The sequence below is a fragment of the Rhipicephalus sanguineus genome, chromosome 7 (assembly GCF_013339695.2).
Source record: "Rhipicephalus sanguineus isolate Rsan-2018 chromosome 7, BIME_Rsan_1.4, whole genome shotgun sequence".
In the NCBI taxonomy this organism is placed as follows: Eukaryota; Metazoa; Arthropoda; class Arachnida; order Ixodida; family Ixodidae; genus Rhipicephalus; species Rhipicephalus sanguineus.
The window spans coordinates 169,307,430-169,323,150 of NC_051182.1; the positions used below are offsets into that span (position 1 = coordinate 169,307,430).

The window sequence follows — 15,721 nt, forward strand, 5'->3', positions numbered from 1 at the left end:
ATTGTTAGCGATAAACTACACTCACAAGCCAAACTTATTGCGCGAAGGTGCTGCGATTGACGGTGGTAAAGAGATGGAGAAAAATTTGCGTGCGTGAAAACTTTATGGTTTTCAAAATAAAAACTCAAGGAGTCCCATGCATTCACCTAAGAGGACTCGAAGCGAAAGCCATCTTCTTTTTCTTCTCGGTTGATGCGTTGATTCTGCCCTCCACCCTCCGAAAGCTTTGTGCAATTAGTGTGATTTTGCATTGCCTCCAGGATCGGAGGCACTGGTTTTTTACTGCCTCCGAAATTGGCCCACCTTTGACCAAGCTAAGACGTCATCTAATGATGGCGCCATGTGACGTTACGTCACCTGACACCATGCCAAAATCTGTCACCATTACATCATAATTTTAGCGACCCGTGACGTCATGATGCCGTCATAATGTGACGTCATCACGTGACGATGACTTTTTCATCACTCGTGCTGTACCCGACGCCGCGGGACGCCGATGCACATGACGTAGACGCCGACGCCGACCATCAACTTACGCGTTTGATGAGGCATTTTAGGCTTTCACCATAGTAAAGCTAATAAAATTGTGCGCTGCAAGCGGTGTGTATCAGTGAGTTTGTGAACATTTGGCGCTAGATAGATATAAAACTGCATATAAATGCACATTCCGTTTTTAAGGCGAAAGCCTTAGATGCCTTGTCAAGAGAGAAAACTGACCGTCGGCGTAGGCGTGCCGCTGTGTCGGGGACGCGTGATGAGAAAAAATCATCACGTGTTGACGTCGCCATATGACATCACAGATTGCCGAAATTTGTGACGTCGTTATGACGTCACGTTACGTCGCATGATGATGCCATCACGTGACACCGTAGCCTGGTCAAACGCAGTCCGATCACAGATAAGAATAATAATTGGTGGGGTGCAAAGTCCCAAAACCACGATATGATTATGAGACGCTGTAGTGGAGGGCTCCGGAAATTTCGATCACCTGGGGTTCTTAACGTGCACATAAATTTAAGCACTCCGGCCTCGAGCATTTTCGTTCTCATCGAGAATGCGGCCGCCGCGGCCGGGATTCGATCCCGCTACCTGAAGGTCAGCAGTCGTGCACCATAACCACTAGACCACCGTGGCGGGTAGTCCGATCACGGAGGCAATGCAAAACCAGGCGATGTGCCTTCGATCTTGGAGGCAGTGCAAAACCACCATAAAGCCCAAAGCTTTCGAAGGGTGGTGGGACAGGATCAACAAATCAACTGAGAAGAAAAAGAACAAGGCTTTCGTCTCTGAGTCGTCTTACGTGAATGCAAACCCTGAGAGTTTTTTACGTTGTTCGAAGATTCTTCTATCCTTGTTTTTCTTCAGCGCTGCAATTTCTATAGGGTGACTTAACAGAGGTATTCACACAGTCTGACTGACATATCGCAGCGAGGTCCACAGACTCCCCATAACTGACGAAAAAGTATGCGCAAAAAAAGTACCGGTTTGGACGCGAAGCATGACACAGCGTTGAATATCATTGGAGAGTTCTAGTGCCGTGGCCCCAAAGCGGCTCGCGTACGTAAGCCCTTGCGTTCTTTGTATTCTCTATAGGTGCAGCTGGGAGTACAAAGGAACTCAATAGCTTGCGCACATAAGCGGCTTGGGGTCCCCCTCACAGAACTCTCTATTAGGCACACGGTGAAACGCGGGTAAATGGTGAAGCTGAATATTCGTATCTGAGTTAAGTGAGAATAGCCTTATTATGTGCCCGGGTTTCTGTCACCGGCTGCTTCATCTTTCAAAATAAGGTTGCGTCGCCGCACGGTATCCCGTCAGGCGCAAGCCATTCATGTTTCAGCAACCAAGCAGCGTCGTTGTACCCCCATTTACAAGTGGCTTAGTACCCGGAATTTTCTATGCCTACGTGCTTCTTTTCACTTGATCTGAAAACGCGCTGTACATAGAGCAAGAGAGAAATATAAAGAGAGAGAGAGAGAAACAGAGAAAGAACAGAGAGCGACTCGAACAGGAACATCACACGCTGGACTCTGAACGAACGTTTTCCTTAGCGAAAATACTAGGCCCATGGCCGACTAGGATAAACCGCAAAGCGATGAAAGTGCTACAGCGTTTTTTTTTTTTTTTGAAGACACTAATATTTGCGATGGCTAGTGAGTTCTAGAACTTGTAGGACTGTATATATGTATATATATGTTTTTTAATTATTTTGTTATCCTAACAACTATGTGGAAAGGGGTAGCCTTCACCAAGCAATGGTGACAACTCCTTCATTTATTTTGTATTTCAATAAAAAAAGGAGAACGAAATGGAGAGACAGAGAGAAAGAGATAGAAAGAAAGCGCAACCGAGAAATAGAGAGACAGAAAGAGGGATAAAGAAACGGAATAAAGAGAGAAAATAGAGAGAAAGAGCTGGAAAGAAAGCGAAAGAAACAAAAAGAAGGAAATGGAGGCAAAAAGATACAAAAAAGAATGAGAACGAGAAAGAAAGAGGAGAAGGAAGAAAGAGAAAAGAAAAGATAAACAAGGAACGGCACCCATCCGCTGTGGTCCTTCAGGCTTGGAACCACTGGAGCGAAGCTGCCCTATTACCTTTTCTTTAATGTGAAGCATTTCTTCTAATGCTTCACATTTCTTCATCATTTCTAATGTGAAGCATCTATCTATCTATCTATCTATCTATCTATCTATCTATCTATCTATCTATCTATCTATCTATCTATCTATCTATCTATCTATCTATCTATCTATCTATCTATCTATCTATCTATCTATCTATCTATCTATCTATCTATCTATCTATCCGCCTACGTCTGGGTGCTCCCATGACTGTCTCCTTAACTTGACACATAGTAAAATTTGCATGGGAACGTGCGTGCACAAGCGGCTTCGGGTCCCCGGCACTAAAACTTTCTATTATGTACTCGGGAAAAAGCGGGTGATTTCACGCATGAGCTTTACTCACGAATCGCTCGAGATTCTCGTCGCGTACGTCGTGAAACTCTTTCCTTCAGTGACTTGTGGCACGTATGATACCCGTATACCACGGCCCATGGGATGCAGGTATGAGCTAGAGTTACTGTATATGCTGACTTTAGGTAACACATACATTGACTGTAGTATGAGACACAGGTGTGCCACAGTTTGTATCAGCCCAGCAATGCGTTAACGTACTTTCAAAAAAATATAAGGCAGCTTCGCACTAGGGGTGACAAGCCTGAAGGAACTGCGACACTGGGCTGCCTTCTTTGTTTCTCTTTGGTTTTTCTCTTGCTTTCCTCCTTCCAGCCTTTCTTTTTCGCTTTTTCCGTTTCTTTTTCTGTTCTTTTTTCTCTCTTTATTCTAGTTATTTCTTCCTCTTTTGTTTAGCTATTTCTTTCTCGCTTTTGCTTTTCCTATTTCTGTTCCTACTTTTTCCTTTCTTTGGCTCTATTCATATTTCTCACTTGCTTACTCTTTTTTTTCTATTTTTATACGTTATTTTGCCTACGTCACTCCCAACGACGACAGCATACGACAGCCCGGGCCCCTAAAGTGCTCCGCACTTATCATCGGCAATGCGCTCGAAGAACAAAATGAAGAAGACTCCTCGTTGGCGCAAGCGCGCGCTCAGTATGCTTACAGATGGCTATGCTATTCCTAGTTTTGCCTGCGTTACGCCAAGCTACGACAGCATACGATGACAGCATAAGACAGCCCAGGCCCCTGAAATGCTCCGCACCCAAAAAAAATTTACGCGATCGCGCTTTGGAGCTTGTGTCGCAGAATAAGCGAGGCAGGCGTCTGCAGCATTGTCGGTAGGGAAATATCAGAGGGGCGAAAAGATTTATAATCACGGTTAGAGCCGCAATCGGTCCCAGACACTCTGCCTGGCATTGAAGTATTCATCCACCGAGCTACGCCAGTGCTTGAAACTGCTTACAAAAAAGACCCTATCATGTAAAGAAGTTGACTGTTCGGCGATTTGGTTTTTGTGCTCGTCCGAGTTGCGCCTGTGCTCGTTTACTCCTTCTGTTATCCTGTCTCGTTGCGCTACTCACGATGTATTATATGACCCTATAATGCCGTCATTTCGCGGCAACGTCCAATGTGGTTGGAGTGTTCACTGTCGGCGTTTGTAACGATGTAAGAAACATAACACGTTATCTCCACGATTCGCCAAGCTATGGTTAACCATTGCTTAACCAGGAATAATAATGGCACATATGGCTTCCTATGGTGTGAACATCGTCGCATGTTAGCTTGAAGTTCACTTCGATAAAACTGATATCTCTGCTCTAACGCGTGTACCGACGTCTAGCCGGACCATAGGATACCCTCTCGGCGTCGTGTAGCCGACGTGCCTGGTAAGTCCGCGATCAATCCCGTTGTCATGGCGAGGAGGGTGGGGACATAGGTGCCCTCCCCCCATCCTCCAAAACTCTTGCTTACTCAGTGAGGTACTTCCCTCAAGATAAGTGCTTTACTCAAATAGCCAATGCCTTCACAAAGATCTCCCTCGCCCCTATCCTCCCCACCACCACCTCGAAATAAATTCCTCGCTAGGGCATGCCCACGATATAACCCTAAGTACTCAAAATGATGTTGACATTCTTCCAAGGTTCTCGTATCCTCCCCGCGAGAGACACTTTGTATACAGGGTGCCCCGTTTTTTTAACATAATCTCTCCATCGTCTTTCAACAGTTGAATAAAACTTGCTACTGGGCGAGTTGGTTCATACTTGCAAGGAAAGAATACTGATGCGTACACACATAAAAACACGGACTCAGGAGACTCGGACGAGCGCAAACTTTCAACTAACTTTATTTTTCGTCGTCAACAATATATGCCATCAGTCACGTGGTCACAACGCTAATCGCTTGTCACTGTCAGATCCCAACAAGCCACGCAAGAATCTCTTTTCACCATGCAATAAGGAAACAGTAGGCTGGCTAACACACGCGTTTCCTGTAGTTGAGATAAAATAGGATTCCAAAAGTTCCCGTGCGCTGCTATCTTGGCTTCGGCCCAAAACTCTGATCGCTCGGAAATTCGGTGCGCACATGCAATGTCGGACATGCGCTGGTAAATGCGCGGTCTCTTTATTAATTATGGTCAATTCATGTTCCCTTGCACGAACGTTGATGCACATTCCGGTCTGCCAGACATAAGACTTTCCACATGAAAGCGGAATATCATAGACGACACCAACCGCGCAGGCTATATAAGGCATTTCGTGCTTCATGCCACACACTCCAGGACTCTTCTTAGCCGAAGAAAATTTCGGGCAGAGCTTTGCCAGGTTGCGCGGGGCTGAAAAAACCATCGGCACATCGTGCCTACCCGCAACCTTCTTCAGATTGTGAGAAGTGCGGTGAATGTAGGGCAACACTACAGGGCGGCTTCTGGATTGCGCCCTGGTGTCTTACCGGAACGGGGTGCTTTTGACTCTCGCAGGAGAGCCTCTGCGACTGCCGTAACGAGCGTGCAAGGGTATCCGGCTTCCAAGACTTGCCGTACTTGATTTCTAAAGCTGTCCTGCATAGCATGTGAGCGTGACTTTCCAAGCGCAGACCCCAGACAAAGCTTCACTATCGCCCGCTTAACTAGTTTCGTCTGCGCTGAATCATATGGCAGCAGATCCTTCTGCGCTCGTGGGCTGTAAGACCCGCACACGTGAGTGCTTAAATAGAGCCTTAAATCTAAAAACTGCAACGAGTTATTGCAAGGGATTTCATGGCTAAAGGTCAAACCCTTCCCGCACTGCTGAAACGCGTCAAGGATAGAATCAAGAGACTTGTCAATATTAAAATCAATGGGTTTCTTTAAAAGTATTAAAAAATCGTCTACATATCTGAAAACTTTGATAACATTAGTTGTCTCTAGAATGTTAGACATAGAACGATCCACGTCCGCTAAAAATATGTTACACAAAGCAGATGCCACACAGGACCCGATGCAAATCCCTTGTCGCTGCAGATAAAACCGGTTCTCGTGGGCTACAAATGTAGAGCGAAGATAAAATTCAAGTAACGACATGAAGTCATTCACCGACATACCAGCGTTGTTCTGAAAGTCAATGGCCCCACCGGCTTCGAGGCACTCACGTACAGCTACAAATAACTGGCCATGTGGAACAGAATAAAATAAGTCTTCAACATCAACAGAGAACATGTAGTCAATACGATGTTCCTCCTGCAAAAAACGCGCAACATCTTCTGAGCTCTTGGTAGCAAAAGGGTCGTCGACCGTTAACACATTTAAATTTCTCAGCAGGAATTGGCTTACTCGGTGCTGCCAAGATCCCTTTTCACTTATTATTGTACGAAACGGAACTTCCGGCTTGTGCGTTTTCGCAGTGAAAAAAACAGTGAGTGTGTTGCCTTTGCATGCAATAACGCCTCTGGCCAATTTCTCAAGCTGAAGCTCCTTACACAAATTCGCTGCCCTTGTCTTCACACGAATAGCGCTACTTTTAACCTCCTTAAAATTCTTAGTAATGGCGTTCCTAGCCTTCTCACTAAAACACAGCATCTAAAACCACAAACCCACCCTCTTTATCGGCTTGAAGCAGTCGGAGGTCATTGTCCCTAAAATGTTTCACGACGAGATCTGTCGGAGCCCGGCACTGACAGAAGTCCTTCTTGGCTTTGACAGTCCTTGCCAAAGCGTCGACACCCTCAAGGAGGCACCGGTCGTTTTGATCCTGAGGCGCCCTACTCGCCACACGCCTATTAAACGCCAACAACTCATGAGGCGGGACGGCTTGTTCAAGACTGAACTTCGGCCCCTTCTTGAGCAGAAAAATAAAGTTAGTTGAAAGTTTGCGCTCGTCCGAGTCTCCTGAGTCCGTGTTTTTACGTGCGTGCGCATCAGTACTCTTTCCTTGCAAGTATGAACCAACTCGTCCAGCAGCAAGTTTTATTGCACCATATTTCTAGTACAGCGGGCCCTTTCTTCAATGTTTCTTCTTCCCCGTCGTCGTCAACTATCAACCTTTTGGTGAGCCACACTATTACGGCAACCTGCCGTGCAAGATATCTCGGATTTTGTTTACGGAAAGGACTGGTACCTGCGGAAGTTCTTGGGCTGCTCGGTTTCGCGTGGCCGTCTCCGGGACATGCAAGACGGGTGTGTCGGATACTACGCGCTGAGCTCTGGCGGCAGATTAGGCCTCTGCAGGATTACTTGCGAGTTCTGTGCTACATTAGTGACCCTCCCTGGAAAGCAGAAATGAATCTCCGTTCATTAAGGACCCTTACTGCCCACATTGTCGAATTTTGGTGGGGTTCCTACCTGGCTAACGTTCTTGGCCAGCTGAACAAGAAAGAGGACAAGGAAAGAGGTGTGTCACAGGTTCTGGTGCTAGGAGAGAACGTGGAACTTCCTAATAAAGTCTACAGTCTGCTCAAGAAGGGGCCGAAGTTCAGTCTTGAACAAGCCGTCCCGCCTCATGAGTTGTTGGCGTTTAATAGGCGTGTGGCGAGTAGGGCGCCTCAGGATCAACATGACCGGTGCCTCCTTGAGGGTGCCGACGCTTTGGCAAGGACTGTCAAAGCCAAGAAGGACTTCCGTCAGTGCCGGGCTCTGACAGATCTCGTCGTGAAGCATTTTAGGGACAATGACCTCCGATTGCTTCAAGCCGATAAAGAGGGTGGGTTTGTGGTTTTAGATGCTGTAAGTTTCAATGAGAAGGCTAGGAACGCCATTACTAAGAATTTTAAAGAGGTTAAAAGTAGCGCTATTCTTGTGAAGACAAAGGCATAAATTTGTGTAAGGAGCTTCAGCTTGAGAAATTGGCCAGAGGTGTTATTGCATGCAAAGGCAACACACTCAGTGTTTTTTTCACTGCGAAAACGCACAAGCCGGAAGTTCCGTTTCGTACAATAATAAGTGAAAAGGGATCTTGGCAGCACCTAGTAAGCCAATTCCTGCTGAGAAATTTAAATGTGTTAACGGTCGACGACCCTTTTGCTACCAAGAGCTCAGATGATGTTGTGCGTTTTTTGCAGGAGGAACATCGTATTGACTACATGTTCTCTGTTGATGTTGAAGACTTATTTTATTCTGTTCCACATGGCCAGTTATTTGTAGCGGTACGTGAGTGCCTCGAAGCCGGTGCGGCCATTGACTTTCAAAACAACGCTGGTATGTCCGTGAATGACTTCATGTCGTTACTTGAATTTTATCTTCGCTCTACATTTGTAGCCCACGAGAACCGGTTTTATCTGCAGCGACAAGGGATTTGCATCGGGTCCTGTGTGGCACCTGCTTTGCGCAACATATTTTAGCGGACGTGTATCGTTCTTTGTCAGACATCCTAGAGACAACTAATGCTATCAAAGTTTTTAGATATGTAGACAATTTTTTAATACTTTTAAAGAAACCCATTGATTTTATTATTGACAAGTCTGTTGATTCTATCCTTGACGCATTTCAGCAGTGCGGGAAGGGTTTGACCTTTACCCATGAAATCCCTTGCAATAACTCGTTGCAGTTTTTAGATTTAAGGCTCTGTTTAAGCACTCACGTGGGCTGGTCTTACAGCCCACGAGCGCAGAAGGATCTGCTGCCATATGATTCAGCGCAGTCGAAATTAGTTAAGCGGGCGATAGTGAAGCTTTGTCTGGGGTCTGCGCTTGGAAAGTCATGCTCACATGCTATGCAGGACAGCTTTAGAAATCAAGTACGGCGAGTCTTGGAAGCCGGATACCCTTGCAGGCTCGTTACGGCAGTCGCAGAGGCTCTCCTGCGAGTCAAAAGCACCCCGTTCCGGTAAGACACCAGGGCCGAAATCCAGAAGCCGCCCTGTAGTGTTGCCCTATATTCACCGCACTTCTCACAATCTGAAGAAGGTTGCGGGTAGGCACGATGTGCCGATGGTTTTTTCAGCCCCGCGCAAGCTGACAAAGCTCTGCCCGAAAATTTCTTCGGCTAAGAAGAGTCCTGGAGTGTGTGGCATGAAGCACGAAATGCCTTATGTAGCCTGCGCGGTTGGTGTCGTCTATGATATTCCGCTTTCATGTGGAAAGTCTTATGTCGGGCAGACCGGAAGGTGCATCAACGTTCGTTCAAGGGAACATGAATTGACCATAATTAATAAAGAGAACGCGCATTTACCAGCGCATGTCCGACATTGCATGTGCGCACCGAATTTCCGAGCGATCAGAGTTTTGGGCCGAAACCATGATAGCACCGCAAGGGAACTTTTGGAATCCTATTTTATCTCAACTAGAGGAAACGCGTGTGTTAGCCAGTGCACTGTTTCCTTATTGCATGGTGGAAGGAGATTCTTGCGTGGCTTGTTGTGATCTGACAGTGAAAAGCGATTAGCGTTGTGACCACGTGACTGATGGCATATATTGTTGACGACGAAAAAAAATGTTGAAAGTTTGCGCTCGTCCGAGTCTCCTGAGTCCGTGTTTTTATGTGTGTGCGCATCAGTATTCTTTCCTTGCAAGTCTTTCAACAGGTCTGATGTTACCTGATCCTCACCAGCGGCTTTGCTTCTTTGCATTCCCTTTAAGGCTTTCTTTACTTCTCCTGTCAATACTGGTGGGATGTGAGATTCCTCTGGGCTATTACCGCTTCTTGCGTTATCATCCTGACTGTCTCGGCTGCTGTACAGATCTCTGTAGAACTCTTCCGCTACCTCAACTATTCTATTCATATTGGTTGTGACCCTGCCTTCCTTGTCCCTTAATGCATACATCTGATTTTTGCCTGTGCACACTTTTGTCTTCATAGCTTCGTGGCTTCTTCCGCTCTTTAGAGCAGACTCAATTCTCTTCATATTATACTTTCGTATGTCGCCTACTTTAAGCCTATTGATTAAATTCGAAAGCTCCGCCAGCTCTATTTTGTCTGTTACATTTGAGGCTTTCATGGCTTGACGTTTCTTAATGAGGTCTTTCGTCTCTTGGGACAGGGAACAAACGGAGGTTAAAAGACAGAGAGAATAAGAATAAAGGGAAGGCGGGGAGGTTAACAAGGGCTGAGCCCGGTAGGCTACCCTGCACTGGGGAAGGGGGAAGGAAAGTTAGAGAGGAGGAGAGAAAAGTCAGTCTTTCAGCCGACGTAAGATTTCCGCGTTTGACATCACAAACGGCGAATCAGTCCGGTATCCTTGAGAAAACGCAACAGCGCTTTCGTTGCCTTTCGGAACTGTCATGGGCAGCCCCATGGTCATAATATCATATCATAATTGAAATCAAGAAGAAGAAATGAATATAGGCCGGGCACGTAGCACGTCGGCAGGATAACCGGTGGTCATTAAGGGTAACTGACTGGATTCCAAGAGATGGCAAACGCGTGAGGGGGAGACAGAAAATTAGATGGTAGGTGAGATTAAGGAATTTGTAGGCATGACATAGCAGCAGAAAGCGCAGGACCGGGTTGATTGGCGGAACATGGGAGAGACCTTTGCCCTGCTGTGGGCGTAGACAGGATGATTATGATGATGATGATTACTCAGAATGCACAAAGAAGTCGCTCCAACTCGCAATATTTGACTGCAAGCGATAAAAAACAATTCGGTATAGGTAAATAATCGCCCACTGCTTTGCAAGACATCGACTTCCAGAATGAACGGGATCTGCTGACTTTTCTTTGTTTGCACTCTCACAATTTTTAAAGCGTCCTTCTTGTTTGCTTTGCGTAAAGCGAGCGTGTGGACGTTAGGAATGTTGCATAGCACGAAGACGTCGGCGTTATATGTACTTCGTTGAGTTTCATGTTTCTGTTGTTTAAAGTGTTCATTTTTATCCACATGCTTGTCCTATGCATGACAATGTATATTGCCAGCATTCCAAAACACCAGATCACATATGATTTGCAGGCGCCGAAAGGCTGGTGCGCCACCTACACGCGCATGGCATCCCCATCGCCATTGCGACCAGTTCCAAGCCGTCCTCGTTCGTTCTGAAGATGACGCGACATCACGAACTCCTGGCCTTGTTCCATCACGTGGTCTGCTCGGGTGGGGACCCCGAAGTGAAGCGGGGCAAGCCGCACCCAGATATATTCCTCGTCGCCGCGTCCAAGTTCGACGAAATGCCACCGCCGGAGAAGGTAACACGAAAAAGACACTCGGGCGCTTATGCAGTCGCCTAACATGACTCGAAGGCAAAAGCCATTTTACAGCGCAGCTGTTAAAGGGGTGGTGCCATCAAATTTGTGGCTTGCGCGTTCTGTGCTGTAGGCGTTTCCTATAGCTCCAGGAAGCATGATGCACGCACCAAGATTCATATATTATCGCTAAATAATTTAATATCGCGTTTTGATGTGGACAACTTTCGGTTTCGGTTTCTGGGCACCGAGGTTGGGCAGTGACGTAGAAGTGTAGGAGCCGTGGTCACGGGACCACACAAGGCTGTGACGCACTTAGCCAGGAAGCGATCGAAACTCGGCGAGTGATGTAGCAACCGATGCTTTGCCGGTACTATAGTGAATTAGATTATATTCTAGTTCACTACAGCCGGTACGTACGTTGCGGTAGTGGTGGAGGTCTGGAGGTCACTCACGTTACTACAGCAGATTTGGTGTGACGTCACTACAACTTTCGCTGCCCATCCTACAGATCTACGTCAGTGTTGGCGCGCTAGCGATGGGTTTCGATCGGGAGAATGGGCATTTAGGTACACTTTGAAAGTGAACTAAAATATATTCTAAACGTTTGCTGTGTCCGACCCTTCGTGTGGAATGTCCTTGCATACAGAGGAAACCCACAACAGGCTTGTTATAGCCTAGAAATTTGAGGGCACCACCCCTTTAAAGTCAAGCTTGGTGCTCGCGCAGTGATGTTCACAGCAATCCACGTCGGGTGATGGGTTAAGTGTATAGCGAGAGAGAAAGCATAGCAAAAGCGTACCATAGCAGGAACGAAAGAAAGGGAAAAGGTGAGGGTGATGTTGAGGGAAAACCTGTAGGTGACGGAGAGAGAAAGCATAAGAGTGAGGGCAAAGCTCAAGGCACGGAAAAAGGTGAAAGAAAGGGAGAGTGTCAGGGTGAAGGTAAAGTATACTAAAGCAACAGAGTGTCAAGGCAAGGATTGACTAAGGCAGGGAGAGAAGGAACCTTGCTTAGCTTTTATCCTGCTTTACTAAACGACGCTCTTCGCCTAGCTCTACACAACACTGCTGGGGCTTCTCCTCAGCTCCACTGGTTATTGCTGTTTGCGATAGCAAAGTCACGCGCACTTTTTTATTTTCCTTTTTCCTCGCAATAGATAGTATTGATGCCTGACCGTTCCCCCCCCCCTCCCCCCTTCCTCCGGGAAGGCTTTCTGCACCTAACATGTTTCTGCATTGCCTCCATGCTCGGGGACATTTCTGAGGTCAAGTTGACGTCATATGGTGGCGTCATCTCATAATTCTTTTCGCATTGCTCGTGTTGAAGCCGACGGTAACTTTTGGCTTTTTATGAGGCAGCTATGACTTTCGCCTTACAGTAGAGGTGGCACAAAGAAACCGAGAGGACCATGCTTCTTGTCGTATGTAAATTTCAATAATCATGACTATGAACTCTCTTTTGCGGGCTTTCAGCTCGTAACACATTTGTTTCTGCGGGAAGGCGTTCTTTATTTGAGGCACGTGCATCCTGTGGTTCACGGTCACTTTCCATTACCCAGCTGGCCAAGTTGTCAATTAGGGCAGATATGCAGTCGAAATCACTCAGTTGTCACGGTAGCATAATGGGAAAGGGGCAGGAACCGCAGCGTGCGAAATGGGACGAAGAAGCAAAGGAAGAATTGATTTATAAGCTCACATCATTCTGTAAGCTGTGCTCTTCCAAATGCGTGCTTTTCCAAATATTTCTTTTCACTGCCTGCGTTATTTTTCGGTAATAAAGCCTTTGTGCTGCATAATTCCGACAGATTTCAAAGAATTACAACGCGAAACGTGACTTACCGGGCGCACCTTCTTCGCACAGGTCCTTGTGTTTGAGGACTCAGTGATGGGCGTCACGGCTGCCCTGGCTGCCGGCATGCAGGTCGTTATGGTTCCCGATCCTCGTATCGACGAAGAGAAGCGGCGTCGGGCCACGACTTCGCTTACCTCGCTGCTCGAGTTCAAGCCCGAGCTCTTTGGTCTTCCACCTTTTGACATTCCTGCACAGGATCACAACAATACGAAATGACCATTACCGTGCTTGTGTATCTTTTCTGCCTCGCCTGTAAACATTTCTTTAAACATAGCACTGTGTCGCCCTTTTATCACCCAGCGATACATTACCATGCATACGTTCTGATGACATCGGAATGTAGCAGATGTGAGCCAGTAAAAAAAAAAAAGTGGCATAGGTGCGAAACAGCAGTGCGTCAAATGTTGCTGCAGTCGCTGGAAACCGAGCTATAGCAATGCCCATTAAAGGGACACTAAAGAGCAAAACAATTTTTCTCATATTAGTAAAGAACTCTTTCACAATCCCCAAAACACCACGCTTGTTGCGAGAAGGCTATCAGTAAGCGAGAAAGCGCTTAAAAACGAAATGTGGGTGGCGACGCCACTTTGAAGTTTCCGCACCATTTGCCATGACGTCACATGTTTTGACGGCTTCTACTAGGGAGTACATAGTTCGTAATGGGTAAAAAAGAAGTACATTGTCCTCTGAGGGGGCCACAGACTTAACATACCAAGTTTGGGGTAATTTTTTGAGCCAATGGCGCCAAAATACAATAAATGCACTTTGAAATCCGTGAAGTCACGCGGGAAGATATCGGCGCGAAATTTAAAAATGAAATTTTGAACTTGATTTTCTGCTCCATTAATAAACTTATGATGGCGAAATCAACGGTATTAGAGTTCTCGGAGCACATGTTATCGATCTAAACCGATTCATTGTTTCTCTTTAGTGTACCTTTAAGGACTGAAGAGAATTAGCTCCCACTTTGCCGGTGCACTTCGGTAACGCCGCTACCAACCTTTCACCCGTGTCTAGTGGGTGCCTCCTTCCTTTTCTCCCGAAAGCATTGCAAGTACGACGATGCCGTTGTCACGAGGCTAGCGAGCCATGCTCTCGTGTAGGTTCCCATAGACAGAGATGGCATAACCGTGATCAAGAAAGGAGAGACCTTTTGTGCCTTCAAAAAAAAGCACTCAGTATACTTAAAGAACAGAAAGATAACAAATGAGAGAAAAGTTATTTGAACATGCGAAAGAAAAGGGAGTTAATAGGAATAACGAAAGATAAGGACGCTAACCGTGCATAAAAGGCATGTTTAGGAGAAAAGCTTGGGGAGGGGCGAAGCATGTTGGGAAGGGTGTTGAAGCTCCACTAACGTGATACCATTGAGGGGCGAAGCATCCAGTTGGTTGGTAACAACTTTATTGATGGTCCGGCAGAGCGTTCGCCGACTGGGCTTTAGGTCTCCCACGTGGGGACGTCGAGGCCTTGCCTCACCGCCGCCAGTGTGCGCCGTTATTTCCCACAGCAAAATCACTGCTAATGGACAATGAGAGGCAGAAGAAAGATCAGACTCAGAGACCCGCAGTCCGCTTTTAGTGAACGTGCACGCTACGAATCTTAATTTTTCAACTACACATAAGAGAAATATCCCAGCGGCACTACATTGCAGGTCAATATCCAGTGTCTATATGTACGGAGTGGCCAGTCAACGGTTGTCCAATGAGATTATTAGATGTGAAGCATCTTATAGCGGAGTTCAATCCGGTGGTCGTGGTGTGCGGCGTGACCAGCCTTACTGCGCATGCGCAAGCCTTCGCCACTTCCCCTCTCCACTCCCCCTCGCCCCTTCCCTTTCCCTTCCCCCTCCTTTCATCAGCTCCACTTTCATTCCTCACCCCTCCTCTCCCATTTCCTTCTATCCCCTTCCCTATCCCCCTATCCCCTCCCCCTCTCCACACCATCTCTCCCCTTCCCTTTCCGCTTCCCCCTCCCCTTTCTCCTCCCCCTCTCCTTCCCCTTCTCCACTTCTCTCCCCCTCACCACTCCACCTCTGAAACGCGGGCTCTACATGCCGAAACACTGCTTCGCATCGCCTCATGGTCCCACTTAGCGGGAGATGGTGTGATTTTTTTAGACTATCTTGATATGTAGTCAAGAAGGCAATAAAGAAAAAAACCGCGCCATATCAACTAGGTGAATGATGATGAGTGGGCGAAGCTCCGGAGGTAATCTGGTAAACCGTCAATCTCCGTAAATTTTGCCCACTCGATCATCACACAAGACCTAACACACAAACGCGGGAGTCCTCATATATGACGTTAAGCTCAGGGGAACACTTGTTGTCGGCGTTGCCGTTTTGCCTTTCGAGGGCGAGAGCGCGTTCACGATCGTTTTCATCCATGGCAGAAAGAGAATGTGTGGTCTGCAACGCGCTTATACTTCACGGTCATCAGCGTCATCGTCATCGTTATCACGTGTAGTGGGTACATTCCACTATACTGGAACGCACTTATTCTTCATGGTCATCAGTCGTCATCGTCATGGAACGCGCTTATACTTCATGGTCATCAGCGTCATCGTCACCGTTATCACGTGTAGTGGGTACATTCCACTATGCGTGGCTACCTACTACTACATATTAAAAAGGAGGGACAGGCCCACACACTGAGGAGCTTTGTCTCTAAAAAAAGCGCGAGCAGTCGGTTTTTGTAGCGTTAGCTACACTGGCCTAGCCGAACCATTTCGCGTGGCTCCTCAAGAGACGTGCTGCGCATGCGCGAGGATCAGTGATGTCACACAGCTAGCGCACCGGAGCCGGCACCTCCCGCGCACT

The 15,721-nt window shown here is 47.0% G+C and overlaps 1 protein-coding gene across 1 annotated transcript in view; it reads left to right on the top strand.

The window, feature by feature from the left end:
• The window catches only part of LOC119399256 (pseudouridine-5'-phosphatase), a 30,753-nt gene extending 17,605 nt beyond the window's left edge, over positions 1–13,148 (top strand). The window contains exons 3-4 of the mRNA XM_037666073.2: positions 10,820–11,052; positions 12,913–13,148. Of these exons, the coding sequence (XP_037522001.2) occupies positions 10,820–11,052; positions 12,913–13,119 (440 nt within the window). The 3' untranslated portion in view covers positions 13,120–13,148. The remainder of the gene's footprint in view (positions 1–10,819; positions 11,053–12,912) is intronic.
• Positions 13,149–15,721: the final 2,573 nt, after the last annotated feature.